The sequence below is a fragment of the Rattus norvegicus genome, chromosome 8, assembly GCF_021556685.1.
Source record: "Rattus norvegicus strain SHRSP/BbbUtx chromosome 8, alternate assembly SHRSP_T2T, whole genome shotgun sequence".
NCBI lineage: Eukaryota > Metazoa > Chordata > Mammalia > Rodentia > Muridae > Rattus > Rattus norvegicus.
The window spans coordinates 73,644,250-73,661,967 of NC_141541.1; the positions used below are offsets into that span (position 1 = coordinate 73,644,250).

At 46.2% G+C, this 17,718-nt stretch overlaps 1 protein-coding gene across 1 annotated transcript; it reads right to left on the reverse strand.

The window, feature by feature from the left end:
• Positions 1–4: 4 nt before the first annotated feature.
• Positions 5–8,061, reverse strand: Slc51b (SLC51 subunit beta). Its single transcript, NM_001399261.1, has 4 exons — positions 7,962–8,061; positions 2,704–2,824; positions 1,273–1,363; positions 5–354 (listed from the first exon to the last, which is right to left on the reverse strand). Exons 2-4 carry the CDS (start codon positions 2,792–2,794, stop codon positions 153–155), a joined length of 384 nt encoding a protein of 127 aa, NP_001386190.1. The 5' UTR covers positions 2,795–2,824; positions 7,962–8,061; the 3' UTR covers positions 5–152.
• Between the last annotated feature and the right edge of the window lie 9,657 nt (positions 8,062–17,718).

Consider the following 17,718-nt stretch of genomic DNA (forward strand, 5'->3'; position numbering starts at 1 on the left):
TTCGTCTGATTGTAGTGTGTTTATTGGGTCTGCTAAAAATAAGTTAGGTGGCTTGGTGGGGCTTTGTCTAACCTAAGGGGTTGGAGGCCTCAGAGCTGGGCTCAGATCACAGTCGTGTGACTGGCTGGGGCAGTGTGGTCTCTCCACACTCCCTAGCTCTCAGTTTCCTGGGGGTCTGGTAGAAAGACGACTGATGTCTCTCTCTTGTTCAACTCGGTTTCCCCTGGGGCCAAGTCTGCCTTCTCTGAGATCAGCGTCTCTCTTAGGATGCCCAGGCTGCTGTTTTCTTTCATGGAATCATCTAGATGCAGGTCTTCTGGCATTCCGTTGTCTTGTGGCTGCTTCTTTCGATTTCTGGGAGGAGAAGAAATAGTGTTGATGGGGGAAACTGAGTGGTTGGGTCAGGCCAAGTAGTTAGACTGAAGGGAACTCTGTTCAGAAGTGACAGTGGCTCCCAATGGCTCCCTCTCTTACATCTGTCTCACTGCAAGGCCACCTGGGAGCTAAGCTTTGATGGCCATCCCTTTCTCTTAGAGATGAACAGACATGCGTCAGAGGCCACTGAAGCCCATATCTGCATCGTATATCTAAGTCTACCCATTCTGAACCCTGTGACCTTTCAACAAAGCACACTCTCCTGATGCCGGGGCTGTCGTCATACTTAGTACATTTCTTCACCCGCCATGCTCTATCCCTAAGATGATCTGCCAGAAATCCTTAACTAACCTTCTTTTTCTCACTCTACCTGTCTCTCCAAACAGATTTATCCAAACCACTGGTCATGTGCATAAGACTCAATCCTACACATGGCTCCCACTGCCTCCTTGTCCTGATAGTCTTTCCAGTAATCCCCGAAAGTCTCTCCTTTCTCTAAGCTGGTTTACTCAAGGAACTCTTGGACCCCTGGCCATGGGGGAAGGAACTGAGTACCTGGCCCACGGGAGAGCAGACCTGTGTATCTGTATCTGCTGCTCCTGTGGACAGCCACCTTGTCTCTCTGTTGAGTTTGCTGGAAGGGACGCTTTCTGACCAGGTAAGAGGGTCCAGGACTATTTATAAAGGGTAACACCCTTGTGAATCATTCCAACTTGCTGGCTAAGGATAAGGGACAGTGGAGGAGGGGCAGCCTGCTGGGTTGCTTATCTCATTCATAGCTTTGGTCCTTGATGACTGCCATCCAAAGGTGAAGAGCTAATGTCACTAAAGTGACTCCTGCCATCTAGGAAGGAAGCCCTACTGCTCCCTACGGAGACCCACACCAAACCAACTCACCTGTTTGCCAGGATGCTCCTTCTCAGGAGGACCACGCCTATCACCATCACCAGGACTGCCAGAACCAGGATGGAATAGTTCCAAGGAGTTGCTGGGGAGGGACACACAGAGAGACAGAACCTTGAGCGGAGGCCACTCATAGCTGGGGCTTGGGCTCAGGCTCTTCTCAGTGCATCATTTGTGCCGCCATGGAGACTCCCTTTAACAACCCTTGTTTTACGGGAACTCCCCAACTGACCGGTGGGGTTGGGGTGGAAACAGGGTTTCTGCTCTGGACCAGCTCTGATCCCATGGGGGAGACAGTGCTATGATTGCATAATAGCTGGGTAGAGGGGGTGTGAGGGGCAAGGAGGAAACTTGGACTCCAGTCTTCAATTTTATACTGCCTTTAGAAAAAGAAGAAGGGGAGAGAGAGATGGAATAATGGCAATCTATCTGGATGCAGTTACTGCCTACTACAGTAGCAGACTGGGTGGTGTGTGCTCCGGGTGTGTCAGACTGTGACATATGAGGCAGGCTCCAGGATTGCAGTTTTTACTACCCCTCCTACAGGAATGCTTCTCCACCAAAGGATCTGAGAGCGAATTCCTTCCCTTCTTGCAAGGGTTTCCCCCTGCAAGCCTTTACCAGAATGTCCTGTTAGTAAGACTTTCCCTGATTACACTGTCTTCCTTGCGGCATAAGGAACCCACCCCACACTGTGTTGAGGGTTCAATTTAAGATTCCTCACATGCCCTGCAGGCATTCCACCACCGAGGGCCAAAACCTTTTAAAATAGGTTTTGCTAAATTGCCCGGGCTGGTCTTTAGGTCACTGTGTGGCTCAGGCTGGCCTTGAACTTGTTATCTTTGTGGCTGAACCTCTTAAACAGTAGGGGCGAGGGTCTGTGCCTCCACTCCTGGCTTGCTTCCTCCTCCTCCTCCTCACCTACCTCCTCCTCCTCTTCCTTCTCCTCCTCCTCCTCATTTTCAAGATAGGATTTCTTTGAGTAACAGCCCTGTTACTTGCTTTGTTGACCAGGCTGGCCTCAAACTCAGAGATCTGCCTGCCTCTTAAAGGCACAAGACACCACCACCTGGACAGCTTGCTTCTTTTTCACTCTGCACTAAGAATGTGTTATACTCTTAGCTGTTGGCTTATTTTTTGTCTCCTCTACTAGAATGGACACTCTGTATGGGTAGAGGCTTGTGTTTTGTTCACTGCTGTACCCCAGGGCTAGGGACAGTGCTTGGCACACAGCACAACTAACTTAATAAATTGTAGAGTGATTGAGAGTCGAGTGAGCAGTCCATACCCTGAGGAAAGGGGAGTGAGGAATATGCAGCTGGATGGAGAATGATAGACAGTGCTGAACTGCTCCGCCCATCCGCTATCACCTACCGTCCTCTTCACGAAAATACTGCCCACCCGCCATTACCTGCCATCACCTACCATCCTCTGAACGGAAATACCAAAGCATTTCCTCCAGCAGCTCCTGGGGCACCTCGGCACTGGCTGCAGCTCCTTCTGCACTGTGGTCCATGCTCCTGATCCTGGTTAAGACGTCTCTGGGCTGTGAACAGACAAGTCTTGAGACCCCAGATGCCCACATGGCCTTCCAGGTTCTGGCCTCTGAACAGACAACTCCAGAAACAGTAGTAAGCACCCTTGGTTTACAGTCCTCCTTGTCCAAACCAGCAGCTCTAGAGCCCACAGTTTTAGGGCTGAAAGAGCCTGAGCCATGTCAGGAGCCATCTTGGATAGGCTAACGCCATACAAAAGACTTTCCTGGAGATGCAAGGTCCAAAGATACTTCATTTCAAGATTGCTTCTTGTGGCTGATATGCCTCTCCTGTCATTAAAATACTACAATAATCCCTGGGCGTTAGCTCACCCTATTGGGCAGGTATTCTGCAGATCAACAAAGATGTGCTCTCTCATAGCAATGCCATGTAAAACAAATTGATGATTTTATAACTCCTAATAATGATTCTCTAGAATTCTTAGATTTATACAGGTAATTTTGAGGCCACTACATAGGTCTCTGTAAACCTTCATGTGTCACGGGCTAATTGCACTAGGGTAGAAAGAGGGCTTGGAACAGATTTGAGATCAGGGAAGGCATTCCTTCTGGGCTGGCTGTGAAACCACTGTCTGATAAGTAAAGATTGTAAACTGGGAGTGGACGATTTATTGTGGGTGCAAGGACAGAAGATTATTCACCCAGAATGAATGAATGAGTTTTTTCACTGGTGCTTGCTCAATGAACTTGCTCTTGGGGACTTTTGCTCCATCCACCATACATGTATGTATGTATGTATGTATGTATGTATGTATGTATGTATAGGAGTGTGTGTATGTAAGTATGCATGGATACTTGTGGAGTGGATGATACAGTCGGGCCCATCACAAATATGTGTGCATGTGAATGTGTGTGTGTGTGTGTGTGTGTGTGCATATTTGTGTGTGTAAAAGTTTTTCTTTCTGCAAGTGTGACTTTCTTTTCCTGGTTCACAAAGGGTTAATAGCTCCAAAACACCCCCCCACCCACCCCCACCACCCACCCCTGCTGCTACACAGCATATGTTAATCACCAGAGGTCAGCACTTATTCAAGCACAGAGAATTATAAAGTAACTAAGAGTTAAGTTTCCCACAAGGTTGGAGATCATCAGTCTCCCACCCCAACCCATTCCCCAGACGGAGCCGGGCTCCGGCAGGCCCAGAGTGTGGCAGTCCAATGACAACGGTCAAGAGACTGAGTCAGGAGGATCGTTAGGCTCGCTGGAGTCCTGGGTAACATGGAGGGGACCAGGCCAGCATGAGCTACACAGAGACACCATGTCACAATAAACAGCTGGTAGACAGGCAGGTAGAAAGTCCCTTGAAAGAAGCACACATTACAAAGTCGCTCGCTGACTGGTACCTCTATTCAGAAAGGCTGGAATGTTAACACGTTCAGAGGCAGATTATCTAGAGCCATCTTTAGCCTCCTGGACAGCCATTTATTACTCTTCCCCGGGTATGACCTAGCATCTTTGAGACTATCAGGGACATCCTTTAGAATGTGCAAACAGACCTCTAGCTTTTACCATCCAGAAGACTAAGAATGTGGTCCTAGGTGTCTGGAATCACAGTGGATGCTGCTTTTCCGCAACCTGATGCTTTTGGCGAAGCACTTAAAAACTGTCTGGACTTGTGGTTTTCATTTTACTATAAACTGTCAAGAGGAACTTGGGAGCCAGAGGCAGGAGGATCCCTGGGAGTTTGAGGCCAGTATGTTTACCACAGCAAGGTTCAGGACAGCCAGGGCTCCATACTGAAACCCTGTCACAAAACAATAATAACCCTTCAGGAAACTGCTGCCAGTTGGAATGTGATATTTAGGGTAACAGATCTGTGTTCTGAGCCGTGGACGGTTATAGTGGGCTTTGAGGTGAGATTTGTAGGGATTTTGTCCATGATAGCTAGCTGGTAGATAGATACATAGATTAATACACAGATAAATACATAGATAAAATAAGAATGTGATCTTAGGAGCAGGTGGGGCCTGAAGTTAGGAACCACAGAGGAGGGAGTGACTCAAATCAATTAAAATTCATAGCGTGCAGGGAAGGGGCATAGGCCAGTGTGAGACTGTGCCACTGCCAGGCTGAGAGAGCCTTTGCAATCGACAGCCCCAGCCGGGCAACTCTATCCCACTTTAACCGAATTACCCCACGCAAGCCACCTCGAGCTCCCCCTGCCCGACTCCCCGCACCGGCGTAGCCAATCACGTGTCTCTCCACGTGTTGAAACCTGCCCTAGCATAGTCTCTCTCTGGGGATTGACACACTGCTGCCCCCGTCTGGGCAAGAAGCTTGAAGAGTCCTAGACCGCAGTTGAGGGAACTGCTTGCAGAGGGGTGCTAAGTGCTAGGCTGCATTGGTAAGCCCTATGGGTGACTCAGAAAACTGTTTCTTCTTTTCCTTTCGCGGGGTAGGTGGTGTGGGATGGGATGAGGATAATGACCAGAAATGGTTTCTGTTGTTGGCAAGAGAAGAGCATGAACCACTGTCCCTGAGATGGTCCCTTAGCATGAGTCTATTTCTGTCCCTGGGGAATACTGCACTACTTCACCCAGGATTTTCTGGACTCATTTAAAGAAACAGGGAGGTTAATTTTGACAGCATATTCCACCCAAGACAGTACGCTTAAAGTATTATCTCAACGTGATTGAAATTACATTGTGTGATGTAAAAAATATTGAGGTGTTTTGCATTTTTTGATACTTTGAAATTGGGTATAAGCTTTATGCTTGTAGCTTATCTTAAAACCCACGAGGCTCATTTCAGGGGCTCAGTAACAGTATGCGGCTGACTGGTTGTTTTATTGGGCAGTCCAGGCCTTGGCCAGCTTCTGGTCCTCCTGACTGCTCTGTAGGTTCTTGTCATCTACAAGAACTTTGTAATCCCACATTTTAAAACCTTATGTTTAGCTATTCTCGACTGCATGTGGCCTGCGGGCTGCAAGTTGAACATCCTGGTAGATTAACCTAACCAAGAATACAAAACACTTGTGAGGAAAATTCTAACTCTGGGTGGGTGAACTGGCTCAGCTGGTAAAAGTGTTCGCCCCGAAGCCTAAGAGCTAAACTGAGTTCAATTCCCAGGCCCCGCATAGTGGAAGAAGAGGACTAATTCTCACCAGTTGTCCTTTGATCTCTACATGTGTGTCATGGCATGGTTGTACCCCCACCCCAAATAAATGTAACAAAGCTTTAAATGCCCTCAAGAGGGACATACCGAACATTTATCAAAACTGAAAACATTCGAACAAAACAGCACATGTTTTACTAGAACCACTTTTAAGGGACATGTTAAACACATTAGGATTGATGCCTCTGAGAAGGAAAAAAAGGCACAAATAGAGATTCAAGAAAATTAAAAATACATGACTGAAGATATAAAACAGGAAAAGAGTATGGAAGAGATCTGTCGTGAAGACAGGTCCTGGGCACTCGTGGGCCCCACCAAAGGCTAAGAGACCACGTGGTCTCCAACGCAGGGGTCTCCAACTCTGCCTGAGACAGCCTTTGTTCTCACAGCCTGGAACTCTCGCAAACGCCATCTGTCCAGCTCAGCCGCTACACTTGTGTGTGTGTCTATTCTGCATGCTTACATGCGTGTTTCAATGTGGTGCATATTTTATACTTTTTTGAAAGAGCAATTCTGATTTGAGATTTTTAATTCGTGGAACTTAGTGTATGGAGATGGATGTCTGCTCGGGCTATATCTCAGTGGTTGAGCGGCCTAGCATACATGAATTCCTGGGTCAAATTCTCAGAAGAGATAGGAATACGGTTAGGGACAGAAGTGGAGGAAGAGCGATCGGGGGTTGGAGATGAAAAGGGAGATGGGGGTGAGGGGGAGAGCAGGAGTATGTCAGAGGGTTGGGGAGAAAGGAGAGGGGTGGAGAAAAAGAATGCGTGTAGAGTAGTATCCAAACGGAAAGTGTGTTCTAAATGTGTATGTATATATATAGATGTTGTGATAAAAACTAAAAGCCTGAGCCCTCCTACTGTGAGATACTACAGCAGCACTGACCCGTTCACATCCATTTAAAACCTGTGTCTACTAGCTTCTGTAATCAGACCCATGTATGATGGCTGTATGAATTTAACATAATGTGTTACTCCTGGGAAGAGACTAAGTTTAATGTTTGTAGGCCCTAGTGGCTGTGACCCTAGTGGCTGTGACCCTAGTGGCTGTGACCCTAGTGGCCGTTACTCTCTGTATACTGTCAACTCAGCATAGTAAAACAAGGTCCTTTCCTTCTGTAGATGACAGCACAACTAGTTTCAAAAACTGCAAATTGTGAGTGAGTGGAGAGAGAGAAAGGGAGAGAGGGAAAGAGAGAGAGAGAGAGGGAGAGAATGCTAATAATGATGTATTATGTATCAGTAGCAACACAAACTTTTCCAGGTTCTGCAGTCATCTGAGCACAATCGTAGAGACATCCAGCCTATTCCACTAAACAAACAACAAACCAAAAAGTAAAAATCGGGAGAGAGGTGGCTCAGCTGTTAGGACCACATGCTGCTGTGCTAGAGGACTTGGGTTCAATTTCTAGCACCTACATAGCAGCTCACAACCATCTGTGATTCCAGTTCCAGAGACCCAGCTCTGCCCTCTGGCTTCTGAGGGCACTGCACATGCATGGTGCACAGACATACATGCAGACCAAACAGTCATACACATAAGATAATTTTTTTTAAAAAGTAAAGTTAATGTTCCCAGAAATAGCAAAGTTCAGTTTTTCTTAAGGTATCTGGCACATACTATCATTTTAAAAATATCGTTATTGGGGCTGGAGAGGTGGCTCAGTGGTTAAGAGCACTGACTGCTCTTCCAGAGGACCTGAGTTCAAATCCCAGCAACCACATGGTGGTTCATAGCCATCTGTAATGAGATCTGATGCCCTCTTCTGGTGTGTCTGAAGTGTACTCATATACATAAAAATAAATAAATAAATCTTTAAAAAATATCGTTATTAAATTAAATGCCATCTTCCTTTGGATGTCCCTTAGTGGACATGACTTTGCATTCAGGTGTCATGGTCCCTTCGACTCTTCCACCAAATCCCTTCATTTTAAACAGAGCTTAAACCATTGGTGTGATTCCTGACACAGACCTTGGTCCTCCCACCACACAGCAGGCTGAGAGCACTCACCCTGGATCTGGGATTCCTGGGACCTCAGGCTGGGTAGAGCGGCCCTGGTTTCTGTGTTTTCCTCTTCTTCCTCACAGGAACTCTCCTCAGGAATGCACGGCAATCCACCTACAGAGCTCGCAACAGCAGGGACCCATTTGGTAGCTCTGCCCTCAGCACACACCCAGGCCCGATGCCTTTGCTGCCAGTCCAGGGTGAATGACCCCTTGAATGCATGACCTCCTGCGACAAACTGACTCCACTTGACTCACAACCTGAACATGCCTGTAGCCCAGTATGAGCTGCCATTGTGGAGTGCCCACTCCTGTCTTCTGTCTCTTAATTATTATCAATCGTTAACCATCCAGGAAGGAGTCAAGGCTTTCCTTTTATAACCAGTACTTTCTCATGGCGAAGGTCATCATATGAACTGAAAGGAACCATAAAGTCAGACCTTGGAAGCTGTGGCTTGGGAGATTGTGTGATCAGGGGATCCACAGAGGAGGAAGCAGGCTCAGGAGTGAGATGCTCCCCTAACCAAGGCAGACTAGGTCAATGCACTGATAGTCGTCAGTGCACACACGTGGAAACAGGCTGGCTATGGGTGAGTGTCAAGTCTGAGATCCTCTTTGAGTTTAGAGGGAGAGACCCAGCAGATACTGGCACTGCACTGGATGCCACACCCTGCGTTATATAAGGCATCCATTCAGTAAATGGTGATTACCTGCTGTGTGGATAGATTGTGGACAAGATAAGTAGAGATGCTGCCACCCCAGGACACAAACCTCCGGGAGATGGGTCAGCCACAGAGAGTAAGGGCACCTGTGACGACGATCTGAGTTATGTTTCCTGGACCCACAGGGTAGAAGAAAAGAACCAATAGAACCAATCACCGAAAGCTGTCACCTGTGCTCCCACACTCACAAATATCACAGGCAAACACACAATAATTAAAACCAAATAAAAAGAAGGGCTGGTGAGATGGCTCAGTGGGTGAAGGTGCTTATTGCCAAGTCTGATAACATGAGCTCCTTCTCCAACACCTACCTTCATTCACACACACACACACACACACACACACACACACACACACACACACACACAGAGGGGGTATAGAAATTAAAATAATAAATAAAAATAAAGAGATAGGTCTTGGGAGCCACAGTTATATCACCCTATTTTAAAAAATGAATAGTAAGCTAACCATACAAACCCCCAAGCAGTGGATTCAAGGTCAGGGAGGGAGGAAACCAGGAATTTAAGGAGTCTGAGAAACTAGAAGGTGGCCAGCGAGGAAGGAGGAGCCCTGTGATTAGGAGAAACGGTGAGAGGTCGAGTCAGAAGATCACAGGGACATTTCTGGTGGAGAAGTGACATGGTCTGTTGGCCTTGCCCTAGGACAACTTGTCCTGCTGAGTGGACAGTGGATTACAGGAAGCAGAAGAAGGTCAGGGGACCACTGGGTGGCTTCTGCCCTCCAGGCTGGTGGCAGTGGAGAAGAGTCAGGGTGTGTTTCAGAAAGGAAGGTCTCTGAGCAGAGTTCTGAGAAAGAGGAAGTCAACACATACAAATAAGGAATTTATTGGCTAATATTACAAGGAAAGGCAGGGTGAGGTGAATCTCAGGGATGGTTGGAAGCGAGGCTCAAAGGTCCTTAGAGGTTTCCTTCTCTGTCTCCCTCCTCATGGGCTCACATTAGCCATCACCAGAAAACCAGGCCAGGATACAGGAAACCCAAGCCCAAACTCACACCCAGAAGGGAAGGGGTCCGCTTGCTTAGTTCTGAATATTTCTAGGGAATATTTCTAGGGAATTCCTGGTCTGTGTCTTCTATGTGTCTTGGATCAATTTTTTCAGCTGAGGCAGGAAAGGTTAGGTTCCCGAGATAGCCAGCTCGTGTCAAACCCATCAAGTCTCCAGGAGTGGGAGGCTGTGTGCTGGCCAGATGCTCCCACTTGGGCCCTGTGTGACCAGCTGACAGGGCCATTTCCAAGTGCTGAGAGGTTCTGGTGGGTGTCCCCTTGAAGCGCAGCCTGCCTATCTTCGGACTGTAGCTCCTCCAGCTGTCCCTTATCCAATGACCATCATCCCATGATGCTCTGGGACAGGAACTAATCATTCATTCTTGTTGCATGGACTCTCTCAGGATTTTTATTTATACACTGAGGGATGTTGGTTTGGCTTTGTTTGAGCTGAGGTGATGGAATAGTTGTTATTTGGTCGTTGTTTTTTAAAAACAAGATCTCATGAAGTCTAGGCTGGTCTCAAACTTGAAATGTATCTGAGGCTGGCCAGGAACTGATCCCCCTGACTCCACCTCCCAAGGGCCAAGATGACAGTCATGGCTACCATGCCCAGGTAAAGAGATGTTGTGGAGTGAGCCGAGGGCTCTGCATGCCAGGCAGGCACCCTACTGACCAAGCTACATCCCCAGCAGTGAATGGTGTTTCATAAGAAAATGCCAACTCCTCTACTTTTAAAAAGTTATATTTATGCTGGGGATTTAGCTCAGTGGTAGAGCGCTTACCTAGGAAGCGCAAGGCCCGGAGTTCGGTCCCCAGCTCCGAAAAAAAAGAACCAAAAAAAAAAAAAGTTATATTTATTTATTGTGTTTGTGGGCCCATGCATGCTGGTATGTCCATGAATAGACAAGGAAGGCGTGTAGGCATGTAGGCATGTGAAGGTCTTCTGACCTTCATGGAGGTTAGAGGAGAAGTCTGAGAAGTTGGTTCTCTCCTTCCACCATGCCAGATGATGGTCTTCGGGCTTGGCAGCTGGTACTCTCACCACTGAGCCATCTCTACTTCTTTTTTTTTTTTTTCCCGGAGCTGGGGACCAAACCCAGGGCCTTGCGCTTGCTAGGTAAGCGCTCTACCACTGAGCTAAATCCCCAAGCCCCCATCTCTACTTCTTGCCTCATTCTAGAATATCTATTATAATGGTGAAAAGGACGCCTGAGGACAGGGGTCACTGAATAACAATCCATAGGTCAAATCTGCCCGGCAGGTTGTTTTATATACCATCTTTTAAAGATTTATGTGTTTTATTTATGAATATGAGTGCTCTGTCTGCTGCATGCACACCAGAAGAGGGCATCAGATCCCATTACGGATGGCTATGAGCCACCATGTGGTTGCTGGGAATTGAACTCAGGACCTCTGGAAGAGCAGTCAGTGGTCTTTACTGTCGAGCCATCTCTCGTGCTATATGTATTTGATTATGTGATGTCTGGCTGCGCAGACCAGGCTAGCAGAACTGAGCATCATTAATAGTCCGCTTTGGTTGGACACAGGGCCTTGATATACTGACTGAGCTAGTCTTGAACTCACAGAGATCTGTCTGTCTCTGCCTCCCAGAACAATAATCAGTTTTGTTTGCTTGTTTGTTCTGATTTATATATTTTATTGTTTTGTGGATTTTGCCTGCATGTATGTCTGTGCATCATGTATGGCTGGTGCCTGAGGAGATCTGAAGCGGGCCTTGGCTCCCCTGGGACTAGAGTTGTATGGTAATGAGCCACCATGTGCTAGGAACAAAACCTGGGTCCTCTCCAAGAGCAACAAAGCCTCTTAACTGCTGAGTTAGCTCTTCAGCCCTAGCTTTTTAATACTTTTTTTTTGCATTTATTTATGTTTGTGTGGGCATGGACATGGGTGAGCATGTATGCTCATGTGCATGTTTATCAGTGTGTATATATTGTTTCACATACGTGAAGACCAGAGGACAACTTGGAACCAGTTTTCTCCTACTACCCCAAGAATTCCTGGGATTGAGCTTAGGCCATCAGTCTTGATGGTAAGTGCCTTTTAGCACTGAGCCCCCTTGCCAGCCCCTAGAAGCCAATTTATTATTACCTTTCAAACAATAGTTTCTCCAAGTGCCCAGTAGCAGCATGTCATCCTCTCAGCAGAGAAAACTGTAGTGGAGGTAGAGTAAAGCAGGAAGGAGATAATACAAGAAGATGACCGCACAGGAACAGAGATGTACGCACAAGGTTTTTCAGTGAAGCCAGGTCCAACAACACTCCTGTAATCCCAGCACTCTGGAGGCTGAGACAGGAGAATTGCTATGAGTTTGGGGCCAGCCTGGGCTACACAGTCAGTGAGGACCAACATAGCAAGATTTTTTTCTTGAGATAGTAAAATAAATAAATACTTAAAAAGGGAGAGGTCTGGGGGTACAGCTCAGGAGTAGAGCACATGCTTGAGACCCTGGCTTCAATATGTGGCTCTTGAAAAAAGAATCCACAAATGACTTCTGCCACAGCAACACCCACCTGTAAGCCCAGTACTTGAGAGGGGAAAGTCAAGGGACTCATCACGAGTGTTAGGTCAGCCTGATAGAAAATGTTCCAGGACAGCTGGGATTGCCTAGTGAGACCTTGTCTAAACAATAACAAAAGACCAGTCTTGCTGGTAAATGCCATTAGTCCCAGCACTTGGGAGGTAGAGACAGGAGGATCTCTGTGAGTTCGAGGCCAGCCTGATGTACAGAGCCTCTTGTGGGACATCCAGGACTATGTGGATGTCTTAAACAAGCAATCATCATCAAAAACAAAAATGTACCCTCCACCATCCACCCTTGAGGGACTAATTTTCATGTTAAAGCTAGAGTGGAGGGGGAAATCAAACACTGGAATTTGTGAGATTTTGGAAAAATAAAAAGGAGTAAGTGGGTGGGGACAGTAATGGAACCCGCAGTCATTGGTTGTAGGCCCTGACTTGATCCCTACACATGAAGGGTAGTGGAAGTCTATCACGTGTCCCAAGGCATGTCATCTTTGTGCAGAAGTAAAATGATGTTGGTGAGTGAATGCTTGTCTAGGAAATGCTATCGAGATGCATCCTTTACTGGGGACATTGCTGGGGCACCCTGGAGCCTGAAGAGTGTGGGAAGGGCCTTCCTCCTGTTTGTTTTATCTATAGTGCAGGGACTTTCTATGTCATTGACCTCAGTTTATCATCTCACTTCTTTCTATTACTGTGGCTCCTTGATGCTGGTTACATTGTAACTAAATATCTTCTTCAGCTGCTGACTGAATCAGAGTCCAAATGTAAAAGAAACTCAAAGTCTAACAGCCCTCCATGTAGCCCTGCACTGTCCTGGAAGTTTAATCATTGCACGATACAGCAGTCTTTGACTAGCTTAATTTCAAAACTAAGAGCACAGCCCCATGCTTGGAGGACACCGAGCCATCTGACGGCGAGCACTGCCTATTAAGCTGCGTGCATTCTTTGAGGGCCCTGTGTAGTATGCAGTTGGCCTTAGCACTCGTGAACACACAATGCCAGGCATGTTGACATGTGTAAGAATCCAGGACATGGAGTCAAGAAGATCCAGAGTTAAAGGTAATCAGGAAAAAAAATGTGGAAACATTTTTATCAGGCATCATAATTTCTTTCCAGAAGGAAGTTGTCAACTAAATTATGCCAAAAAAAAAAAAAAAAAAAAAGCAATACAGTCTGTCCTAGATTGAACTTGGCACAAGATCTGTCGTGTTGTTTGGGAGATGGCTTGGTTAGTAAAGTGCTTGTCACATAAGCATGATCCCTAGAACCCATGTAAAAATGCCAGGTCTGGGAAAACCCTGGCATGGTGGAGCATGCCTTTAATACCAGGACTAGGGATGTGAAGACACGCAGATCCCTGGTGTTTTCTGGCCAGTCTAATTGGAGAACTCAGGCCAGGGAGAGACCGTGTCTCAGAAAAGAAGGTGAATGCTATACAGTCATGACCTCTGACCTTCACACGTATGTACCAAAGATCTATCTTGCTTTAAAAGAAAAATAGGTTCTCTCTTTATATTCATTAGATCTGTTACCTAGATGATCACTTGTTTTTTAGATTTATTTATTTATTTTATGTATTTGGGCACACCGTCACTGTATTGTGACATACCAGAAGAGGGCATCAGATCCCATTACAGGTGGTTGTGAGTCACCATGTGGTTGCTGGGAATTGATCTCAGGACCTCTGGAAGAGCAGTCAGTGCTCTTAATTATGGAGTCGGTCTCTCCAGCGCTAATCGCTTTTTCCATTAAAAACAAAACAAAAGCAAAAACAAAGGGAAGCCAGAAGGCCAACAAAGCACAGGCAAGCCTTCCTGCTGGAGCCCTGGTGCCCACGCTGTTATTTCTTTAACTCAGCTTCCACTCTAGGAAGGGTTTCCTAATAAATTTAGTGTGACAGCCTCGGGGTAGCTATTTCATGCCATTTGTGAGTCTGAATTGTAAATGATGTCCTATTTAACTCAGAAGCATACAGAGACTTCTGTGATGGACAAAGACCTATTGGCATAAGATGTGGCCCAGAGAAGAAAACTTTGGTCAATGCATTTTGTAAAACCCTTAGATTATCCGTTGATGGTGCTTCAGCCAGCAGTCCACATTTCTAGAATTATCTGCTGCTAGATAAAAAACCAGGGAATTCTGAGACTGAAGTGCTCAGGTACAGCCTGACAGGCAGGCATGCGAAATGACGTCAGTTCCACGGAGAGGCCTGAGGTTTTTGTTTTTCTTGCAGTATCAATAGTTAAGATTCCCAGTTCCTGCCAACAGGGGGGCCAAATGGGACAGTCTCTTTGCAAGCAGTTCTCAGTAGGATAGACCCCGACCCTGTAAACCTAGAGTCTGTACCCCAAAACTCGCAGGAAGCAAATGTACATAAGAGGCTTTGAAAAGTGTATTTACTATTTCTATTTCATGTGCATGGGTGTTTTGTCTACATGCATGTCTGTACACCATGTGTGTGCAGTGCCAATGTAGGCCAGAAGAGGAAGTCAGATCTTCTGGAACTGGAGTTTCAGGCTATTGTTAGCAGCCCCTCTGAGTGCCAGGGATTGAACTCAGAGCCTCTGGAAGAGCAGCCAGCGCTCTTAACCATTGAGCCAACTCTCTAGCCCTGGTACAGCCTTTTTGGAAAACAGCTACCAGAGCAGCCAAGTGTTTTACTTTACAGTTTATTTCTTGGAACTTTTAAGTTAAAAGGCTTTTCTCTTTAAATTTCCATTTATTCGTTTGAGTTTGTACATGGCTGTATCTATGTCACATGACACACGTGGGAATCCAGAGACCAGCCTGTGGTAGCCAGTTCTTCCACCGTGTAACTTCTGGGGTTTGAACTCAGGGCCTTAGGTTTGGTGACAAGCACTTTTACCTGCTGAACCATCTCACTGGCCCTTAACTTTCTGACATTACAAGATGATGTCACCTGTTTTATGTCACACTCAGCTATGCTGGGACACATGGGGCCCATGGGCCTCAGGTTGGACATACCTGATAACAATTCCACTTTTGGGAATCTACCCAAAAGAACTGAAGACATTTCCACACTAGAACTTGTACACAAAGGCTCCTAGCGGTATTAGTCACATGTCTGCTATTGCTGTAATAATCACAATGTGACGACCTATTAGATAAGCAAAAGGAATTTTTAACTCCAGTTGATTATAATCACCAGAATATAAGTCTGAGTCTTACATTCTATGAAATCAGACATTTGACCTCCTTTTTCTATTTATTTGTTTATTTATTTACTTATTTAGGACAGAATCTTACTCTGTTGCTCAGGTTGACCCCAAACAAAACTGTATGTAGCCCAGGCTGGGCTTGAACTCTCTGCAACCCTCCTGCCTCAGCTCTCTAAGTGCTAGGATTACAGATGTGAGTCACCTTGCCCAACTTAACCATTTTTTCTTTTTGTCAAAGTGGACTCCACACAGAACCCAAAAGTAAAAACAACAACAACAACAACAACAACAACAACAACAAAACAATAGGATGGAGTTGCCTGAAGTGAGAATGGATGGCGCTGGCTGTTTTCACTGTCAGCTTGACACAGACACAACTGTCCGAGTGCCTCAGGGGGAGCCAGAGCACTAAGTGGGCTTTCAATTCCATGGCATTATTGTTGTTTATCAAACATAATGTAACAACTTCATTGTCTAGCATGTGCGTGCATATCTGCATGTGTGTGTGTGTGTGTGTGCCTGTGTGTGTGTGTGTGCCTGTGTGTGTGTGCGTGCATGTCTGCATGTGTGTGTATGTGTGTGTGCCTGTGTGTGTGTATGTGTGTGTGTGTGTGTGTGTGTGTGTGTGTGTGTGTGTGTGTGTGTGTGTGCTGGTGAAGGTCAAAGGACACTCTCTGTGCTGCTCCACAGTCACTTTCTACCTTCTGTTTGAGGCAAGATCTCTCACTGACCTGAAACTTGGCCACAGAGGCCAGACTGGCTGACCTTCGAGCTTCCATGGATTCTCCTGACTCTGCTGTACATCTTGCAGCTCTGGGATCAAGGCCTGCCTAGGAGTTCTGGGGTCTGGACTCAGCCTCACATTTGCCAGGCAAGTGCTTAACCCACTGAGCAGTCCTGCCTGCCCTTGTTTTAAAAAGGTTTACACAGGATTGGAGAGATGGCTTGGTGGTTAAGGGCAATGGTTGCTCCTCTAAAGGACTGGGGGGTTCAATTCCCACCACCCTCACAACAGCTTACAACTGTCAGTAATTCCAGTTCCAGGGGATCCCTCCTACCAGGCGTGCATGTGGTACTCATATCTGTGCATGCAAGCAAAATACTCATACATATAAAATGAATAATTATTTAAATAAGTAAATAAAATGAAATATAAAATAAAAATGCTTAATGGAAAATGTTCTCAGGGACAGCCTGATATATATGCATTTTTCTCTCCTTCCTTCCTTCCTTCCTTCCTTCCTTCCTCCCTCCTTCCTTTCTTCCTTTCTCTCTTTTTTAAAAATTGTATTTTAAGACAAGGTCTCACTCTGTAGCCCAGACTGCCTGGAAGTCCAGCTTCTCCTGCTGCAGCCTCTCTCCGTGCTGGGACCACAGTGTGCACCACTGTCCTGGCCACGTTTTTCTGTCTTTCATTTCTTGAATGAATTGTCTTAGTAATCAGCACTGTTAACTGATTCTTTGGGGTTTTGCTGTTGTTGTTTGGTTTGGGTTGGTTTGCAACTGTTTGTTTTAGAAATGGGGTTCCACTGTGTAGCCCTGGCTAACCTAGAATTCATGATATAGCCCAGGACAGCTTTGAATTTACAGAGATGTGTCCGCCTCTGCCTCCCGAGCGCTGGGATTAAAGGCGTGCCCCACCGCACTCAACTCTGACTCCTAGGTGTTTTGTTCAAACACACTTTTCCTTTTTTGCTTCACTTTGTTTTCCCAAGAAATTGTTTTTTGTTTGGTTCTTCAAGTCAAGGTTTTGCGAAGTATCCCAGCCTGTCTTTTACTCCTGGCAATCCTCTTGCCTCAGCCTTCTAAATGCTGAATTGTAAGCGTGAGCCACCAGGCCTGGCTTTCCAAGTGTTTTTTACTCATTATAAATTAATCTAAGTGATTGGCATTCTCTAAGTCAGTCAAAATATGAGCCTCTCAAATCTGCAACCTCCTTAATTCTTTGTGGGGGTGTTCAGGGGTGTGTTGTTGTAAAAATATAGAAATAAAAATGAGTATTGGTGTCTCTTACCCTGCTAGCTCTGTACCGCGGTGTCCAGATATCTGGTAGCTATCTTGGCGGAAACACAGCCCAGCCGCACACTTTCCTCCACTCAAACCCTCACATAAAAGAATACCCAACACAATAATCTTAGATCCAATTGGTAAGATATAATTGCCCACTTAAACATACAAAGCCCAGTACCATCCATCCCTTGAGAACATTAATAACAACCTGTAAATTCACAGAACAGAATCTTAACATCACCTGCCATGGCTTCTCCCCTCTCTCCTCCTCTCTCCCTTAGTCTCCTCCTCTTCCTTCAA

Coding starts and splice junctions, on each gene's coding strand:
- Slc51b (NM_001399261.1), bottom strand. CDS start 2,794: ATGGACCACAGTGCAGAAGGAGCTGCAGCCAGTGCCGAGGTGCCCCAG. Junction 1,364..2,703: donor GTATTTCCGTTCAGAGGATG/GTAGGTGATGGC, acceptor GTCCCTCCCCAG/CAACTCCTTGGAACTATTCC. Junction 355..1,272: donor AGGAGCATCCTGGCAAACAG/GTGAGTTGGTTT, acceptor TTCTCCTCCCAG/AAATCGAAAGAAGCAGCCAC.